This window comes from Pongo abelii, chromosome 10 (assembly GCF_028885655.2).
Source record: "Pongo abelii isolate AG06213 chromosome 10, NHGRI_mPonAbe1-v2.0_pri, whole genome shotgun sequence".
Classification (NCBI taxonomy): Eukaryota; Metazoa; Chordata; class Mammalia; order Primates; family Hominidae; genus Pongo; species Pongo abelii.
Genome location: NC_071995.2, coordinates 122,445,080 through 122,463,379, shown reverse-complemented (window position 1 = coordinate 122,463,379; position 18,300 = coordinate 122,445,080). Strand labels below are relative to the sequence as shown.

Below are 18,300 nucleotides of genomic sequence, written 5' to 3'. Positions count from 1 at the left end.
AATTAGCCAGGTGTGGTGGCAGGTGCCTGCAGCTACTCCAGAGGCTGAGCTACGAGCATCACTTGAACCTGAGAAGTGGAGGCTGCAGTGATCCTAGATCGCACCACTGCATTCCAGCCTGGGCGACAGAGTGAGACTCAATCTCAAAAAACAAACAAAAAAAGGCCAGATGTGGTGGCTCACGCCTGTAATCCTAGCATTTCGGAGGCCGAGGCGGGCAGATTGCCTGAGCTCAGGAGTTCCAAGACCAGACGGTGAAATCCCGCCTCTACTAAAAATACAAAAAAAATTAGCCAGATGTGGCAGCGTGCGCCTATATTCCCAGCTACTTGGGAGGCTAAGGCAGGAGAATTGCTTAAACCCGGGAGGCGGAGGCTGCAGTGAGCCAAGATCGCGCCACCGCACTTCAGCCTGGGCGACAGAGAGACTGTCTCCAAAAAAAAAAAAATTTATCTGACCTCCTTTGTTTTGCTTGTACGTTGTAAGACCCCATTCCAGGAAGGGTTCTTTCCCCTACCCAGATGGAAAGAATGCTGCACAGAGAGGCCGAAAAGAATCCAGACAGGCCTCGCTGTGCTTCCCCACTCAGTCTGTGAGCATTAGATCATGCCCTTCTTGTCCAGTCCTATTTCTACTCAGCTGTACATATTTTGTTGAGCCTAAGCATAAAAATAGTTTTCCCTGTAACTTTGGGTCTTAATTCTGAAGGTTCCTTTGTCATGTAAAAACATGACCAAATAAATTTGTATCACTTTCCTCCTATTAATCTGCCTTTTTTCAGTTGAATTTTTAGAGAAACCTGAGAGCAAAGGGGAAGTTTTACCTTACACTCCCTTACATTCCACTTGGACTTTTGAAATCACCTTCTCAGTGTTACCTTCCTTTCTGTATCACTGAAACGCCTACCCTGATTTATGTTCTCTTCTTAGTATTTACCATTATCTTTCTCGCCACACACACACACACACACACACACACACACACACAAAACTTATTAGGTTCATCTCTGCCACCAAAATGTAAAACCCACACTAATAGGGTCTTTATCTTCTTTATCCCAGGGACTATCACTGTAGCACACAGCAATCACTCAAATATTTGTGGGATTAATAAATGGGAATACAACTCATGCAGACTGCAGTCATCTCAAATTAAGTAAAAGACAACAGGCTGAAGCCACATTTTCAATGAAATGATCATCACATTCTCAAAACACCTTTGACAACTTTTATAAAATGGGACTTTGGCCAGGCATGGTGGCTCATATCTGCAATCCCAACACTTTGGGAGGCTGAGGCAAGAGGATCACTTGAGCCCAGGAGAATGAGGCCAGCCTGGGCAACATACAGGAGACTCTGCCTCTACAAGAATAATTTTTTAATTAGCTAGGCGTGGTGGTACATGCCTGTGGTCCCAGCTACTCGGGAGGCTCAGATGAGAGGATCACTTGAGAGGTTAAGGCTCCAGTGAGCCATGTTTGTGCCACTGCACTCCAGTCCAAGTAACAAAGCAAGACCCTATCTTTAAAAAACAAAAAATGTAGTCCCAGCTACTTGGAGAGCTGAGGTGGTAGGATCACTTGAGCCCGGGAGGTTGAGGCTTCAGTGAGCAGAGATCAAGCCAACCTGGGAACAGAGTGAGATCCTGTCTCCAAAAAAAGAAAAGGTGGGGAACTTCACAGACAGTTCTGAAAGCAAAGGCAAAGGGAAATTACATATCTGTGTGTGTCTTCTGGGCTCTACTACCTACTAGTTTTCTGACCTTAGGACCCTTTCCAAGCCTGTTTTCCTCCTCACTTCCAAAATGATTTTACCCAAGGTAATGGTAGTTTTGAAGCATGAATAAGACAGACCAAGTAAAGTGCTTAGTACTAGATCGAGACATTACACAGTACTCAAGAAATGGTAGCTACTTTTATTACCAGCAGGCCGTCAGTTTCACAGAGGAAGAACAGTTTCAACAGATGGTGATCTAGTCTCTGGTTCCACCTTTCACTCTCTGTGGCCTTGGGCAAATCATTTAATCTGTCTTTAAAGCTATTTCTCACATTCATAAACTACGTGGGCAAGTGAAAATAATTCAACCCTTTTTTCCCAAATAGAAAAATACTTGAGATTTTAGCACTGATCCATCAGAGAAGCCACACTGGAAAACCTATGCAGAAACTAAAACTTGGTACCATTCACTATCCTCAAGTTTACAGAATTAAAAAGTAACAGACGTAATAGGCATAAATACTCAGAAAACATGGACATGTCTCATGTCAAATAAGAACAGAAAGTTGGTGTGTAAAAAATGTGGATTAGCTGTCAATATATAAAACACAGAATACTGTTTTTAAAAAGAATTGTTTATTTACCGAACCTGGGGCATATTAGATACAACCAATTTTAAATTTACATCTTTTAAATCAATTTTGAAGTGTTTCACACACAAAAAAAAAACTTGGCATGCAACAGTTGTCCTAAGGTGAAAGTCACCTCATTAATAAACTGTTGCAAGTGTTCTCACCCAAGGTGGAAAAATGGTTTATCCTGAACATGAAAACCTGTAACAAATTTAAATTAATTATATAAAACTCGTTACTTGTAGTTTTCCCCTTGCAAAGATCCAAAAAAAAAAAAAAAAACAAATTGTATAAGTAACTGATATGTATCAGTCACAACATAATCCTGGATCATCCCCATACCAAAACCTGATGCTCTTTTAATATTAAACCCATCATCAGAGAACAAGAGAAAGTAATTTCATTTTACACAAAACAAGATTCACATGTGCCAAAAAAGAAAGACCCAAAAGAAACGAAAACCAAAACCCTAATGCTGACACTTATGGTCAGTACCCTAAACAGTGGCCCAAAGGCCACTGATCAAAAATAAAATAGTGGCTGTATATCACTGAAATGAAATCCAAGAGGCTTTAACCCTTTGGCATCAGAAATCCGGATTTTTCCAATTATGTAAATGCTTATTTCTTACATGCCAAGAGTGGGAGAAGTGAATGTGCCAGTGTGGAAAGAAAAAAAGCCACCACTCACTGGAACACCCAGAGAATTGGCTTTAACAGACAATTAGAGGGTTAGGCAGAAACCCAAAAATGGTTATTAGCTGCTTGTATCATCAATTTAAGTGGAGATGATTGAGTCCTAAGGTACAACATAAAAATGTATGTGGGAAAATGTATGCTGAGTCGTAGTTTTAAAGCAAAACAAAAAAACAAAGTATGAAAGTACCCAGCCTGGCAGCATACGCCCAAGTCAGAGAGCTCTGCCATTAGGACGGGCAGAAACCGTCAAGATTCATACTGCTGTTTCTCATAAGGACTCAACAAAAATGAATCTTTAGTGACTTGAACCATAGACTGAGGGAATCCAAAGAATGCAGTCATTTTAGTAAAGCACTATCAGGCTTTGTGCTGATTTCCTGAACAAACTGCATTATATTATGAAAACAAAAGGAAAAGAAGAAATAATAAAAACTATACTCCCATATTTCATTTACAGTGTTTGAGTTCCTGGAAGGACCTATATAATGGAGGCAGCATTCAAACAAGAAATTATGCCAGTCGACTGTCAAATTTTCACTATAATTTTCCTAAAAAGGCGTTTTGCCCCCAATATCTATTAATCACAAAGAAACATAAGTTGTGAATGTACAGTTCAGAAAATAAAAATGGAGAAACTAATGACATTATTATGACCAAGGTGTTTGGTAAACAGTGAATTCTGAGTTGGGATCATCAGGAAGAGGCTTTTTAAACAACCCTCCGGACTTCAAAAAATCTCTTCAGGTAGTAGATCTGTCCCAATGTCATGGCAACTAGAACAAGAGCTTCAAAGAAGGACCAAAGGACCACTCTGCTGTTTGTGTTGTCGTTGACTGTGAGGACAAAACAAACAAACAAAATTTAACAATTCTCCCCCAAAAAAACATAGGCATCATAAATATTCTAGTCTTCACTTTGTGTGAAAGTAATATTGTGTACACCACTCATAGATGTTCCTCAACTTACGATGGGGTTACATCCCAATAAACCCAGCTTATGTTGAAAATACATAAGTCAAAAATATATTTAATACACCTAACCTAGCAAACATCATAGCTTAGCCTAGCCTACCTAAAACACGATCAGAACACTTACATTAGCCTACAGTTGAGCAAAAGCATCTAACAACACAAAGATTATTTTATAATAAAATGTTGTATATCTCATACAAGTTAAACTGCATTTTATTATTATTTGATATTTTATTTATCAAGTTAGTGAACACTGCACTGAAAGTAAAAAACAGAATGGTTGCATGGATACTTGATGCTCAGTTTCTTCTGAATGCACATCACTTTTGCACCATCATAAAGCTGAAAATTTCTAAGTGAAGTCATTGTAACCTATGGGTCACCTATACTCTAAATATTTTTGTCTCCAAGCAACTCAACATACTCCAAAGCAAAGACTTTTTTGTTTGCTCTGTTGCCCAGGCTGGAATGACATGACACTATCATAGTTCACTGCAACCTTGAACTGTACTCAAGCAATCCTGCCACCTCAGCCTCCTGAGTAGCTGGGAGTACAGGTATGCACCAGCCCATCTGACTAATTTTTTCTGTTTTTGTAGAGAAAGGGTCTTGCTATGTTGCCTAAGTTGGTCTTGAACTCCTGGCCTCAACTGATCCTCCTACCTCAGCCTCCCAAAGTAGAAGCAAAAATTTTTAAAAGAAACCTTAAAGATTCACTGGGTACAGCCAAGTCCATTCTGCTTGTATACGGGGAGCAGAGAAGAAAAGGTGACTTGCCCAGGGTCATAATTCTAGGGTTAAAACCCAATCCAACCATCTTTCTCCCTCACCATTAAAACGTCCTGTATTAGTATCCAATTTGCTGAATCAGAAAACTGACTTCTAAAAAAATTAAGGAATTATTTCAAAATCATAGTTATCCAAAATGCAATTATTTACAACATCAAAATATGGCAGTCTGAGTGTCTTTTTCCCCAGATATGTTACAAATATTTGTTGAGCACCTGTGTACTTGGCAATTGTTCTCAATGGAAGAGGTTACTCAGTTATATGGATCCATACTGAGAGTTACTACCAGACCTTCAAATACAAGACAAACTATGGTCATCTGTCCTGCTCTCAAACTAAGGATTTGATCCTTAAAGTAAAATCCACACCTACTCTATATTTACTGTACTCAATTTGTTACATTCAAGTTTCTGATCAAATTCTTTTTATTTACTTATTTTTTTTTGAGTCAGAGTCTCACTGTCACCCAGGCTGGAGGGCAGTGGCGCGATCTCAGCTCACTGCAACCTCCGCCTCCTGGGTTCAAGTGATTCTCCTGTCTTAGACTCCTGAGTAGCTGGGATTACAGGTGCACACCACCATACCCGGCTAATTTTTGTATTTTTAGTAGAGATAGGGCTTCACCATGTTGGGCCAGGCTGGTCTTGAACTCCTAACCTCAGGTGATCTGCCTGCCTCGGCCTCCCAAAGTGCTGAGATTATAGGCATGAGCCACCACGCCTGGCCAAATTCTTTTTATTTTTAAATGTATTTTATTATTATTATTTTTTTATTTTTTATGTTTTGAGACAAGAGTTTCACTCTTGTTGCCCAGGCTGGAGTGCAATGACGCGATCTCAGCTCACTGCAGCCTCCACCTCCTGGGTTCAAGCGACTCTCCTGCCTCAGCCTCCCAAGTAGCTGGGCTTACAGGCATGTACCACCACACCTGACTAATTTTGTATTTTTAGTAGAGATGCGGTTTCTCCATGTTAGTCAGGCTGGTCTCGAACTCCCGACCTCAGGTGATCCACCCACCTCAGCCTCCCAAAGTGCTGGGATTATAGGCATGAGCCATCACGCCTGGCCAATTTATTTTTTTAAAACACGGTCTCGTGTTGCCCAGGTTGGTCTCAAGCTCCTGACCTCAAACAATCCTCCTGCCTCAGCCTCTGAAGCAGCTGAGACTACAGGCACAAGCCATTGTGTCCAACTCTCCAGTCAAATTCTATAGCCTTAGCTTTTAATTACTACGTAGGCCGGGCGCGGTGGCTCACGCCTGTAACCCCAGCACTTTGTGAGGTCGAGGCGGGCGGATTACGAGGTCAGGAGATCAAGACCATCCTGGCTAACATGGTGAAACCCCGTCTCTACTAAAAATACAAAAAATTACCCAGGTGTGGTGGCGGGCACCTGTAGTCCCAACTACTCGAGAGGCTGAGGCAGGAGAATGGCATGAACCTGGGAGGTGGAGCTTGCAGTGAGCCGAGTTTGCACCACTGCACTCCTGCCTGGGCAACAGAGCAAGACTCCGCCTCAAAAAAAAAAAAAAAAAAGAAAAAAAAATTCTATGTAGTGTTTTATTTTTCTGCAAATGGCCAACATTAAAAACAATTACACTATAATCCCAGGACTTTGGGAGGCCGACACAGGAGGACTGCTTTAGCTCAGGATTCAGAGGCCAACCCTCGGCAATATGGAGAAACCCAGTCTCTACAATACCAAAAAAAAAAAAAAAAATTAACCAGGTGTAGTGGCACATGCCTGTAGTTCCAGCTACTTGGGAGGTTGAGGTGGGAGGATCACTTGAGCCCAGGAGGTTGAGGCTGCAGTGAGCTATACTGTCACCACAGCACTACAGGCTGGGCAACAGAGTAAGACCCTGTGTCTCTAAAAAGAAAATAGGGCTGGGCGCAGTGGCTCACGCCTGTAATCCCAGCACTTTGGGAGGCCGAGGCGGGTGGATCACAAGGTGAAGAGATCGAAACCATCCTGGCCAACGTGGTGAAACCCCGTCTACTAAAAATACAAAAATTAGCTGGGCTTAAAGATTCACTGGGTACAGCCAAGTCCATTCCACTTGTATACGGAGAGCAGAGAAGAAAAGGTGACTTGCCCAAGATCATAATTCTAGGGTTAACACCCAATCCAACCATCTTTCTCCCTCACCATTGAAGCGTCCTATATTACTATCCATTTTGCTGAATCAGGAAACTGACTTCTAAAAAAATTAAGGAATTATTTCAAAATCAGTTATCCAAAATGCAATTATTTACAACGTCAAAATTTGGTGGTGGCGTGCGCCTGTAGTCCCAGCTACTCAGGAGGCTCAGGCAGGAGAATCACTTGAACCCAGGAGGTAGAGATTGCAGTGGGCTAAGATAGCACCACTGCACTCCACCCTGGGCGACAGAGCGAGACTCCATCTAAAAAAAAAAAAAAAAAAACCAGAGAGTCTGATAAAAAGAAAATAGGCCAGGCACAGTGGCTCATGCCTATAATCCCAGCACTTTGAAAGGCAGAGGCAGGTGGATCACTCGAGCCCACGAGTTCAAGACCAGCCTAGGCAACTCCTGGGTTCAAGTGATCTCAGCCTCCCAAGCAGCTGGGATTACATGTGCCTGGCTAATTTTTGTATTTTTAGTAGAGATGGGGTTTCACCATATTGGCCAGGCTGTTCTCTTGGCCAGGCTGGTCTCGAACTACTAACCTCGTTATTCGTCTGCCTCGGCCTCCCAAAGTGCTGGGATTACAGGCATGAGCCACTGCGCTCGGCCTAATTTTTGCATTTTTAGTAGAGACGGGGTTTCACCATGTTGACCAGGCCGGTCTCAACTCCTGACCTCAGGTGATCCACCTGCCTCGGCCTCCCAAAGAAAAATGCACCTTTAAGTTTAAATAGAACACATTGAAGCACACTAACATCAGAATGTAGTGACCTGGGACACTGTCCTCATGCCACTCATATATCAGCCTGATCTAGAAGCAACACATTATTATTACAACACTGTAGTGAAAGGGTCTCATTATGTTCACTGCTGAGGAGTGGGTCCTATAGAAAGACTCACAAAAACAAAACATTATGGGAACCACTTGCTTTGTAAATTTAAACTGAATACCTATAAATTCAATTCTAGAAATTGCTAACACTTTTAAATATGAACACATAGCTCACTATTTGTGAAACAAATACAGGAGTATCTCCACTCAAATCATGGGTGAGAGAACAAGGTTGGACACCCTAAAGACTGGAAGACATGTGCTTCCTCTGTCCACTGTGTTCCCAAGAACTTCTATAACTTGAAAACCATCTGGTCTGAACCAGTTAAAATTGCAAAGTAGAGGAACTTGCCCTCTGAGTTAGTTCAGTGCCCTTCCAACTCCAGAATGGGCTGTTCCCCATCTGGGAACAAGGTAACCAACACATGGGTCCCAACAAGATAAGAGAGAAAAAGTGAGGATCCCAGCTGGTGAGATTAAGAGTGGAGGCAAGGAGACAAAATTGTGAGGCAAGAGGCTGGAGTACTTGTAGACAAGTCTTGGTCCATAATATGCCCCACTCCACTCCTAAAACAAGTGGGGATGAGGGGAGTTCTCCAGGCTATTACATTTACACACCTTCCTGCCAACACAAGCTGATATCTGTGCTCTAGATCCTGAAGATTTGTTTCCATAAGTAGCAAGAACAGATTTAAGGGTGGGAAAAATAGAAACCACATCTGGAAGAAATTCAAGCTGTGCTTATCTCTTTGAGTCACTCTTCACTTCCTACTCCAGTCTCAGAACAAAGATTCCTGACATAAAATCACTGCCCTTAAGACAAGAGCTTGCTCCCAAGCAATCCCCCGCCTCAGCCTCCTGAGTAGCTGGGACTACACAGATGCGTCACTATGCCTTGCTCTTTTTCCTTTTTTTTTTTTTGAGACAGAGTCTCGCTCTGTCGCCAGGCCGGAGTGCAATGGCATGATATCAGCTCACTGCAACCTCCGCCTCCCGGGTTCAAGCGATTCTCCTGCCTCAGCCTCCTGAGTAGCTGGGACTACAGGCGCGTGCCACCATGCCCAGCTAATTTTTGTAGTTTTAGTAGAGACGGGATTTCACCATGTTGGCCAGGATGGTCTCAATCTCTTGACCTTGTGATCCGCCCACCTCAGCCTCCCAAAGTGCTAGGATTACAGGCATGAGCCACTGCCCCCAGCCACCTTGCTCTTTTCATCTCCCCAAGAACTACCTGGAGGATGAAAACACTGAACAATGGTGTGGCCCTGAACCTAATCAATGGAATTGGTCTGTCTGTCAATATAGTACCTCTTAATTTTAAATGCAAAAGCCTAATTTTTAATGCTCTATCCAGTTCTAAACAGACTTATGCAACCTAACACAAGATTTCAATCATCACTGTTTCCACAGAAAAATACATTCCAAGTTCCCAACTTACAAACTTGAGGACCCAAACTGATCTTCACCTGGTGACTTGCCTGTACTCATGTTTTGGTGTTTTCTCTTCTAACTATATTAAGCTTTCCATTTTAGTAAAAAGGTTAAATCTCACCATCTAATATTAATCCCACTGGCACATAAGTTTCAGGTATGTGATTAAAAACCAATGCAATACGCATTTTACAACATTTTTCCCTTCTGATTTAAGAAAACAATTAGCTTATTCCTTAGCTCACCATACATTTTTAAAAACCCAAACTTTTTTTTTTTTTCCCCTGAGACAGAGTCTAGCTCCATTGCCCAGGCTGGAATGCAGTAGCCCAATCTCAGCTCACTGCAACCTCTGCCTCCCGGGTTCACGTGATTCTCATGCCTCAGCCTCCCGAGTAGCTGGGACTATAGGTGCACGCCACCACACCCAGCTAATTTTTTTATTTTTTGTAGAGACGAGGTTTCACCATGTTGGCCAGGCTGGTCTCGAACTCCCAACCTCAGGTGATCCGCCTGCCTCAGCCTCCCAAAGTGCTGGGATTACAGGAGTGAGCCACCATGCCCGGCCAGAAAACCAAACTCTTAAAAACTTGTGCTAAATCTTAATAGCATTTTGTAGTTTAGAATGAATGTCCCAATAATAAACTACTAAGCTCCACACATGTGTATGCTCAAAAAATATCTCGTGTAGGTACACTTTTACAGCCAATGCTTTCACATAAAATTTGCAGTTTCCAAATGAGGAAAATACAAGCAAGCTGTTGAGTAAAACAACCTTCACCATCAGACACTACTGCAAAGTGACGGCATTCACTTACTGGCTCTGTGTATCCTCTCCCGGACTTCCATGTATTCCTGTTCATGCTTTACAGCTGTCATCGCCACTGCTAGCTCATTGATCATTTCTTCTAGCTTGTTCTGGTGAGCTACAGAAGGATTTGAAAACAAAACACATTTGTCAATGTCTTTTTTTTTTTTTTTTTTTTAAGACAAAGTCTCGCTCTGTTGCCCAGGCTGGAGTGCAGTGGTGCTCAATCTCAGCTCACTGCAACCTCTGCCTCCCAGGTTGAAGCCATTCTCCTGCCTCAGCCTCCGGAGTAGCTGGGATTACAGGCACACGCTGCCACACCCAGCTAATTTTTGTATTTTTAGTAGAGACGGGGTTTCACCATGTTGGTCAGGCTGGTCTCAAACTCCTGACCTCAGGTGATCCACCTGCTTCAGCCTCCCAAAATTCTGGAATTACAGGCATGAGCCACTGCGCCCAGCCATCTTTTTTTTTTTTTTTCAAGACAGGATCTCACTCTATCACCCAGGCTCAAGTACAGTGGTGCAATTATAGTTCACTGTAACCTAAAATTCCTGGGCTCAAGCAATCCCTTGCCTCAGCCTCCTGACTAGCTGGGACTACAGGGGTGCGTCACTATGCCTGACTACCATTTTATTTTTATTTTTTAGAGACAGGGTCTCGCTATGTTGCCTAGGCTGGGGCAATCTCTTTTTGAAAACCACTTATAAAATAAATATAAAATATAAAATAATATAACTTTTCAAAATCCTCAGAGAAGACCTGCAAAAGAAGCTACTTTTGAAATGGTTCAAACATCAATTTGGACCACTGATATGAATCATGTCAATTTAATTCTCAAAGCAGTTTTAAAAGTCCCTTCCCAGTAGAGAAACCTCTTTCAGGGTAGGAAACATACTATATAATGCTTACTAAGGAAAGGAAAACAACCCCAGGAAATTTCTTCTAATGAAATGTTGTTATGTGAAGTTCACTATACTGTATTAACTACAGAAAAGTAGTAAAACACTGAGGAGAGGGGACTAAGAGCACAAAATAAATATGTGTATTTTAAAAATGTAATCCTACAAATAAAAAAATCTAAGAGTCATGTAACTCTAATATTAATTAAAGAGCAGCACCAAAACAGACTTTTAATCTCTATGAAGCTGAGCAGAGAAAAACATTAAAACACTCTTAGGAAAATCCACACCAACTCAAACATTCTTCTTTGACAAAGTAATGGTTTCACTATAGTGGGGAACAGCAGGCAATGTAAGTAGAGAGACAAGCCCTTAGCGGCACAAGTTTTCAACCAGGCATCCTCTTGAACCAAAAATACACACAAGGCACTGTTCTGAAGAGTAAGCATGTGCTTCTAGGTAGTGCCACGTTATGAGAATGAACAGACAGGCAGGAGAGAAACAGCACTAGGAAACATTCCTGGGAAAGGGGGATCTCTTCATCCCTGCCCAAGACTGGGTCTCTTCTGGGATTCCAGATTCTCACAGACAACCCCAAGTTTCTTAGGAGAAACCAAGGGCCTCTACCATTGAAGGCAGTTGAATTGGAATGTCAAACCGTCCCTCACTCGAAATTTCCCTTTGGAAGCCCCATGCACCACATGGAACTGATACAGCAGGATTTCTCAGCAGTGGCATTGTCTCCATTTTGGACTAAATGCTGTTCTATGCTGTGGGGCGCTGTCTGATGCACTATAGGGTGTGTAGCAGCCTCCATGGCCTCCAGCCCTAGATGCCTGTAGCACCTACCCCCAGTCTTCCGAATAAAAAATGCCTCCAGATATTGCCAAATATCCCCTGGGCATCCTCATTTGAGAACCACTGCTTTAGAGGAAGGCTTGATTTGACAGCTGCCATTCACTGACATTAACAAGCAAAAGCAAGAATTTTGGATATATGTTAAAAAATTATCTAAGAAGTTCAATATTCACATTCATCAACCAACATTTTCAAACTATTTAAGTAGGATCAATCTCCAGAAAATAAACCAAAAAAGCCTTTCAGAACTCCTCATTCTCCCTGAAAATTAGTCAAGTCCTATCCTACAAGTGGCCCTGAAAAATGAGCGCAGGAATTACTAAGTAGTAGGACTCTATAAATTCTATAGATTTCAAAATCTAACCAAAAAACTCAGCTTCTTTATGATGTTAACACTCTACTGATACTGAATATCTGGGACAAATGTTACCAAGCTAATAGTATACTATGAAATGTGTGAAACAATGACTAGCTTCAAAAACTCTGGCATGCACTGTGGGGGGAAAAAAAACAAAAAAAACACCACCAAATGTGCTGGCTCCCGGTAAGCAATTTATCCAGAACCAAGAACCAATCAGGGTTCATTACTGGTAACCTGAGCAATGAACAATCTAACTGCAACATATGGCTAAAAGAACTCGTCTTCATATCAACATATGGCTCCTAGAACTGCATTTCATATCCAACCAAGCTTCAGGTTAGGAAGTCTACAAAATAACTTTCTACAAAGTCAAAGGCACCATTTGCTATGAGCTATGTTTAATTGGGACTTTTGTCCCCTTATCATTGAATTTCCACTCTTTAGCATTCATCTTAAAGAACAAAGATGTTACTACTAAAATGTCAACTGTGTTTTCAGTGGTATTAGTTTAAAATAACCTAACCTATACCTCCTGTCAACTAAATAAAAAACAACCAAAAAAATAATCAATCCAATTAGTTGTAGGGGTTTTTTAAGAGAAAAAAACATTCTCATGCCAACAAACTGAAGTTAGAAAAAAGAAAGCAGAAATTAGACATTAGCAAACAAAAAGATGCAAAAAGGATGCTGTCAAAAAGCAATCCACATACCATCCCAGGTATCTCCACCACCTAAAGAAAAGTTAAGATATCTTAACACAAAAAGAACCAACAAAAAGTTTAGCTAAACTAGTCATGTATACAAATGAGCAAATAAAGTATATGCCAGGATTAGCAAATAAACAGAAAAATAACCGAAGACACATGGAACCTACATGCTCACAAGAGCACAAAATGACTAAGAAAATCTGTTAGAAGGGACAAATGTAAAGAACAAAAAAATCCCAGCACTTCAGCAGGCCGAGGCGGGTGGACCACCTGAAGTCAGGAGTTTGAGACCACCCTGGCCAACATGGTGAAACCCCGTCTCTACCAAAAATACAAAAATTAGCCGGGCATAGTGGCGTATGCCTGACGCTACTTGGGAGGCTGAGGCAGGAGAATCGCTTGAACCCAGGAGGCGGAGATCGCTGTGAGCCAAGATCACGCTACTGCACTCCAGCCTGGGCGAAAGAACGAGACTCCATCTTCAAATAAATAAATAAAAGAAAAAAGAAGAACAAAAAAACAAACACTAGCCTCAAGAAACTTTTTTATTAATTAGGAGACTTGCAAAAAATAAAAAGCATATTTCACAAAAAGGTTTTGGTTAAGAAATTAAAAAAAATAAGTACTCCACTCAGACAGGTAAAAATGTATAGAACTAAAATTAGCTCTTGGAATGCGATATAAATCTTCTGAATGTTCATCTCACCTTCTGTTTCCATATCTTGTCCTTTTGGAGCCTCCCCAATATCAATGGTGAACATCACTATTTTTGGAGTCATGGTGGACATCCGGTTACTAAAACAAAATTTGTATGTTCCGTCCATGTGAGCAGCAAATGTGTATTTCCCACTGGATTCTCTGTCTCCTTTGTAAATTCCTTTGTTATCTGGTCCTGTAATCTAGAGGCAAGAGAGAAATGCATAAAATGTCACAAAAGATTAAGTCATAGACTTTATAAGTAATGTCTAATGGCAGTAAGAAATTCACCAAGAATATGGCTGGGCATGGTGGCTCACGCCTGTAATCCCAGCACTTTGGGAGGCCAAGGCAGGCGGATCACTTGAGGTCAGGAGTTCAAGACCAGCCTGGCCAACATGGTAAAACTCCGTCTCTACTAAAAATACGAAATTAGCCGGGCATGGTGGCGCACGCCTGTATTCCTAGCTACTTGGGAGGCTGAGGCAGGAGAATCGCTTGAACCCAGGAGGCAGAGGTTGCGGTGAGTCGAGATCATGCCACTGCACTCCAGCCTGGGCCACAGAGCGAGACTTTGTCCAAAAAAAAAAAAAGAAATTCACCAAGAATATGTAACTTTCACTTAGCTTCACTTCGGTAAGTGATAATAACCATTTTGGGCTGCAATTCTCCCACTTTATAAAATAAGGGTTGACTTAATGGCTCTCTAAAACACCTTTAGGTCTTGACATTTATGTCTGAGGGGTTTATCCTTATTAAACCCCTCAGAAACAGAAAGCTCACCTTAAATGTGGTCTCTAACTGGCCTAATATCACCAAGAAACATGCAACTGTGACTGACAGCAAAACTCAAGAAAAAAGAAATCTCTTTAAAATGAAGAATTTCTGCATCCCTGGTTGACATCTTGATTGCAACCTCATGAGATACTCCAAGCCAGAACCACCCAGCTAAGCCTCTCCATAATTCCTGGCCACAGAAACCATGAGGTAATAAATGTTTGTGGTTTTTTAAAATATAAACAAAATGAATTTTTACCAAATTTCAAGGTTTTCCAGATTACTGCCAAACAGTGAAGGAATTCTGCTTTATCTGAGATGCCTGAAGGCTCAGGGGAAAGGACTAGCCTGGAAATGAGAAGACCCAAACTCTCATCCCAGTCTGCTACAAATCAGCTGTTAGGCTGTGATCAAATCAGTCGCTCTTTCAAAGTGCATGTCACTTGCATAACTTCGAGACTGGAATAGTTGATCGCTAAATTCTTAGCTAAGTGTAAGAGTCTCTCCCTTCCGTTATCCCCTTATTTTTGGATTTCACTTGTATTGTGTAACTTGTGCCCAGCCCTACTGAGTACACTGTCAAAAGGAAACTCCTTAGACCCAATTAATCATGCTAGCAGGTGAATTAAAATAAAAACTAGCGACACATCATTCTTTTGGTTTACAAAACATGGGTGGAGATTTAGGGACTGCTGGTTTCTTAAATTCCTGTCTTCACTGCACTGCTTACTCCTAAAACGCATGACCCAACTCCCCATCTCTCCTAGGCAGAGGAGACTAAACGAGGTAGCTGGAGGCTAAGAGTAGAACCTTAAGGTTGCTTCTATGAAAAATAAACACAACGCGAAAGTATGCCTAGCATTCAATAGGTTTTTAATCCTCAATCGATTTTAATCTATTTTTTGGAAAAGTTTCCGTGTCACGTTCCAGCATTAATCCGTAACACGAAGGAAGGCAGGTGCTAACTGGACCGAGACCCGCCACCAGCTAACCGCGACTAAGAAGCGCCTTTGGGGCCCGGACTGACACGCGGCGCCTGATTCACAAAGCTCGGCGAGAGGTTCCAACAGGAACCCGTCGTTCAAGGAGACAACCCAAAGCAACCAAGCATGCCGAAGGAGCCCCCAAGGGATCCCGGAATCCGGGCAAGTCGCCGGAAAAGGGGCCGTTAGGAGGTCGCCGTGGCCGGGGCGGGGTGGGGGGGTGGCGGCCTGGGCTTCTCCAGGACCCGGACAGCGACTTCCAAGCCCACTCCCCACACAGGCCCCGGGCCGGCCCCAGGTGCCACGAATCCCCGAGCGGCCACGCGACCAAGCCTCAGCCGCGGGCAGCTAGCCCGCACCTCCACGTCGATGTCCAGGAAGCCGCCCTCCGCCACCTCGAAGATGAGGCCCATCTTGGTGCCCGAGGTGACCCGCTCAAAGAAGCACTCCTCAGCATGCGCGTCGATGCTAACGAAATAGCCCGAGACCGTGGCCAGGAGAGCGGCCAGGAGCACCAGCAGTTCAGCAAGAGTCACCATGGTGGGGCTGAGGCCGAAGCCAGGACCCGGACCGCGGCCTCCAGAGCCGCCGCCGCTGCCGCCGCCGCCCCGCTGCCTTCTCAGCCACCGCCGCCTAAGCTCCGCCCCTTCCGCCTGCGCCACCAGTGGGGGCTGATGCGGGCGCAGTGGATTGGCAGGCTCCCGCAGCTGCCACGTAAAGGTGGCACGGCAACCGCCGAGGGACAAGCGACTCTGCGCGCTCCGATCCTGGACGGCGGCTCCGAAGGACCAAAAATCTTTCCCTAGTCCTTTCTCGTCCAAGCTAAAGTTCGTGTGGACTTCCCAGGAAAACGACAGTGTCCGGAAGCCTATGCAATGCCCTCTTAGGATTGTCCAAGAAGATGGCGAAAGATTTGCAGGCAGCGATAGGAGTTGAGGGAATGTGCGGGCTGAAACTAAGGTTTTTTTCTTTTGTTTTGTTTTGTTTTGTTTTGTTTTGTTTTTGACACGGAGTCTCGCTCTGTCGCCCAGGCTGGAGTCCAGTGGCGCGATCTCGGCTCGCTGCAACCTCCGTCTCCCGGGTTCAAGAGATTCTCGTGCCTCAGCCTCGCGAGTAGCTGGGATTACAGGCGTGAGCCACCACGCTTGGTTAATTTTTCTGTTTTTTGTTTGTTTGTTTGTTTGTTTTTTGAGACAGAGTCTCGTTCTGTTGCCCAGGCTGGAGTGCAGTGGCGCGATCTCGGCTCACTGCAACCTCCGCCTCCTGGGCTCAAGCGATTCTCCTGCCTCAGCCTGCTGAGTAGCTGGGATTACAGGCGCCCGCCACCGCGCCCGGCTAATTTTTTGTATTTTTAGTAGAGACAGGGTTTCACCATGTTGGTCAGGCTGGTCTTGAATTCTTGACCGCGTGATCCGCCCGCCTCGGCCTCCCAAAGTGCTGGAATTACAGGTGTGAGCCACCGCGCCCGGCCAATTTTTTTTATTTTTTAGTAGAGACGGGGTTTCGCCATGTTGGCCAGGCTGGTCTGGAACTCCTGAGCTCAAGTGATCCGCCCTCCTCGGCCTCCCAAAGTGCTGAGATTACAGAAGTAAGCTACCGCGCCAGGCCTGAAGCCATGGGTTTTGAGGGGTGTTTATTTGTTTGTTTGCTTAGAGACGGGGTCTTGATCTGTTGCCCAGGCTGGAGTGCAGTAGCGTGATCATAGCTCACTGCAGCCTCCAACTCCTGGGCAAGTGATCCTCCTGCCTCAGCCAACCCAATAGCTGGGATTACAGGCGCGAACCCCACTGGTTTTTAGGTTTCATGTTGCTTCTCCCACCCCCTCTCCTTCCCGGGGACTGGGGAACGGTGGAGGCTCATATAGACCTGAAAGGGTCACGAGGGATCCTCCCAGGTTGCTGGAATCTCTAGTATCTTTACCTAGGTGGTAGATACGTGGATGTCTACATTTTTTAAAAAATCAATTAGACTATTATATTTTTATTTTATTTTATTCTGAGATAGCTTTTCACTCTTGTCAGCCAGGCTGGAGCGCAATGGCGCAATCTCACCTCACTGCAACCTCCGCCTCCGGGTTTCAAGCTATTCTTCTCCCTTAGCCTCCCAAGTAGCTGGGATTACGGGCGCCTGCCACCACACCCAGGTAATTTTTGTATTTTTAGTAGAGACGGGTTTTCACCATGTTGGTCAGGCTGGTCTCGAACTCCTGACCTTCAGATGATCCACCCGCCTCTGCCTTCCAAAGTACTGGGATTACAGGCGTGAGCCTCCACACCCAGCAACTATTGCATTTTATTTTACTGTATGTATGTAATACCTTAACCACACACAAAAAATTACCTTGTTCAAATTTTCCAGAGTTAGAATTCTACCAGTTCCCCAAAGTCTTGCTGTTTCTCCATGCCCCTTAGCCCTTAACAGCTGCTGGAGCTGTCTTTTCATCCTTTGCACCCTGGCATACTCCTACTCATCCCTCAGAACCCAAATGTCACCTCTTATCTCTAAAATGTTCCTTGACATCCTTCTGCCAAATACTAGCCCTTTCCTCTGTTTACAATGCAGATTCGGTCCTAGTGAATTACAGTTATTTTCTACTCTGCCTCACTCGTGAAGGCACAAGACTTGATTTACGTACGGTGTCCTCTTCAGGCCCTGCCACAGGGCCACAGAAGGACCTCACGCATTTCATGTCAATTGAGGTCACTGGACTGACCTGGGAATGAGGAGCCTGGGTTGTTACTCCACTTTTGCACATAGCTGTGTGACCTTGATTATTTTCCATGACGTCCTGGCCTCAGTTTCCTTATCTGTAAAAAGGGAATGACACCACAGGCCTTGCAAAATTGAAGGGATTATTTCTTTGAAGACCAACAGGCGATAGGGGGCAGTAGTGTCCCAGGATCCAGTTTCCCGCTTCAGGTTTCAAGAAACAGAAGCAGCTGCAGTGATGAAGGCTTCCTGACTATGACAGTGTACAGTTGACCTTGAACAGC

General features: G+C 43.7%; 1 protein-coding gene across 1 annotated transcript; it reads right to left on the bottom strand.

The window, feature by feature from the left end:
* Positions 1-2,334: 2,334 nt before the first annotated feature.
* On the bottom strand, positions 2,335-16,884 carry TMED2 (transmembrane p24 trafficking protein 2). The gene is made up of 4 exons (XM_003778154.5): positions 15,667-16,884; positions 13,558-13,750; positions 10,034-10,141; positions 2,335-3,878 (listed from the first exon to the last, which is right to left on the bottom strand). The coding sequence occupies exons 1-4, from the start codon at positions 15,844-15,846 to the stop codon at positions 3,754-3,756; spliced, it is 606 nt and encodes a 201-aa protein (XP_003778202.1). The 5' UTR covers positions 15,847-16,884; the 3' UTR covers positions 2,335-3,753.
* Between the last annotated feature and the right edge of the window lie 1,416 nt (positions 16,885-18,300).

Coding starts and splice junctions, on each gene's coding strand:
- TMED2 (XM_003778154.5), bottom strand. CDS start 15,846: ATGGTGACTCTTGCTGAACTGCTGGTGCTCCTGGCCGCTCTCCTGGCC. Junction 13,751..15,666: donor TCCTGGACATCGACGTGGAG/GTGCGGGCTAGC, acceptor TCTTGCCTCTAG/ATTACAGGACCAGATAACAA. Junction 3,879..10,033: donor GGAGAGGATACACAGAGCCA/GTAAGTGAATGC, acceptor TTGTCCTCACAG/TCAACGACAACACAAACAGC.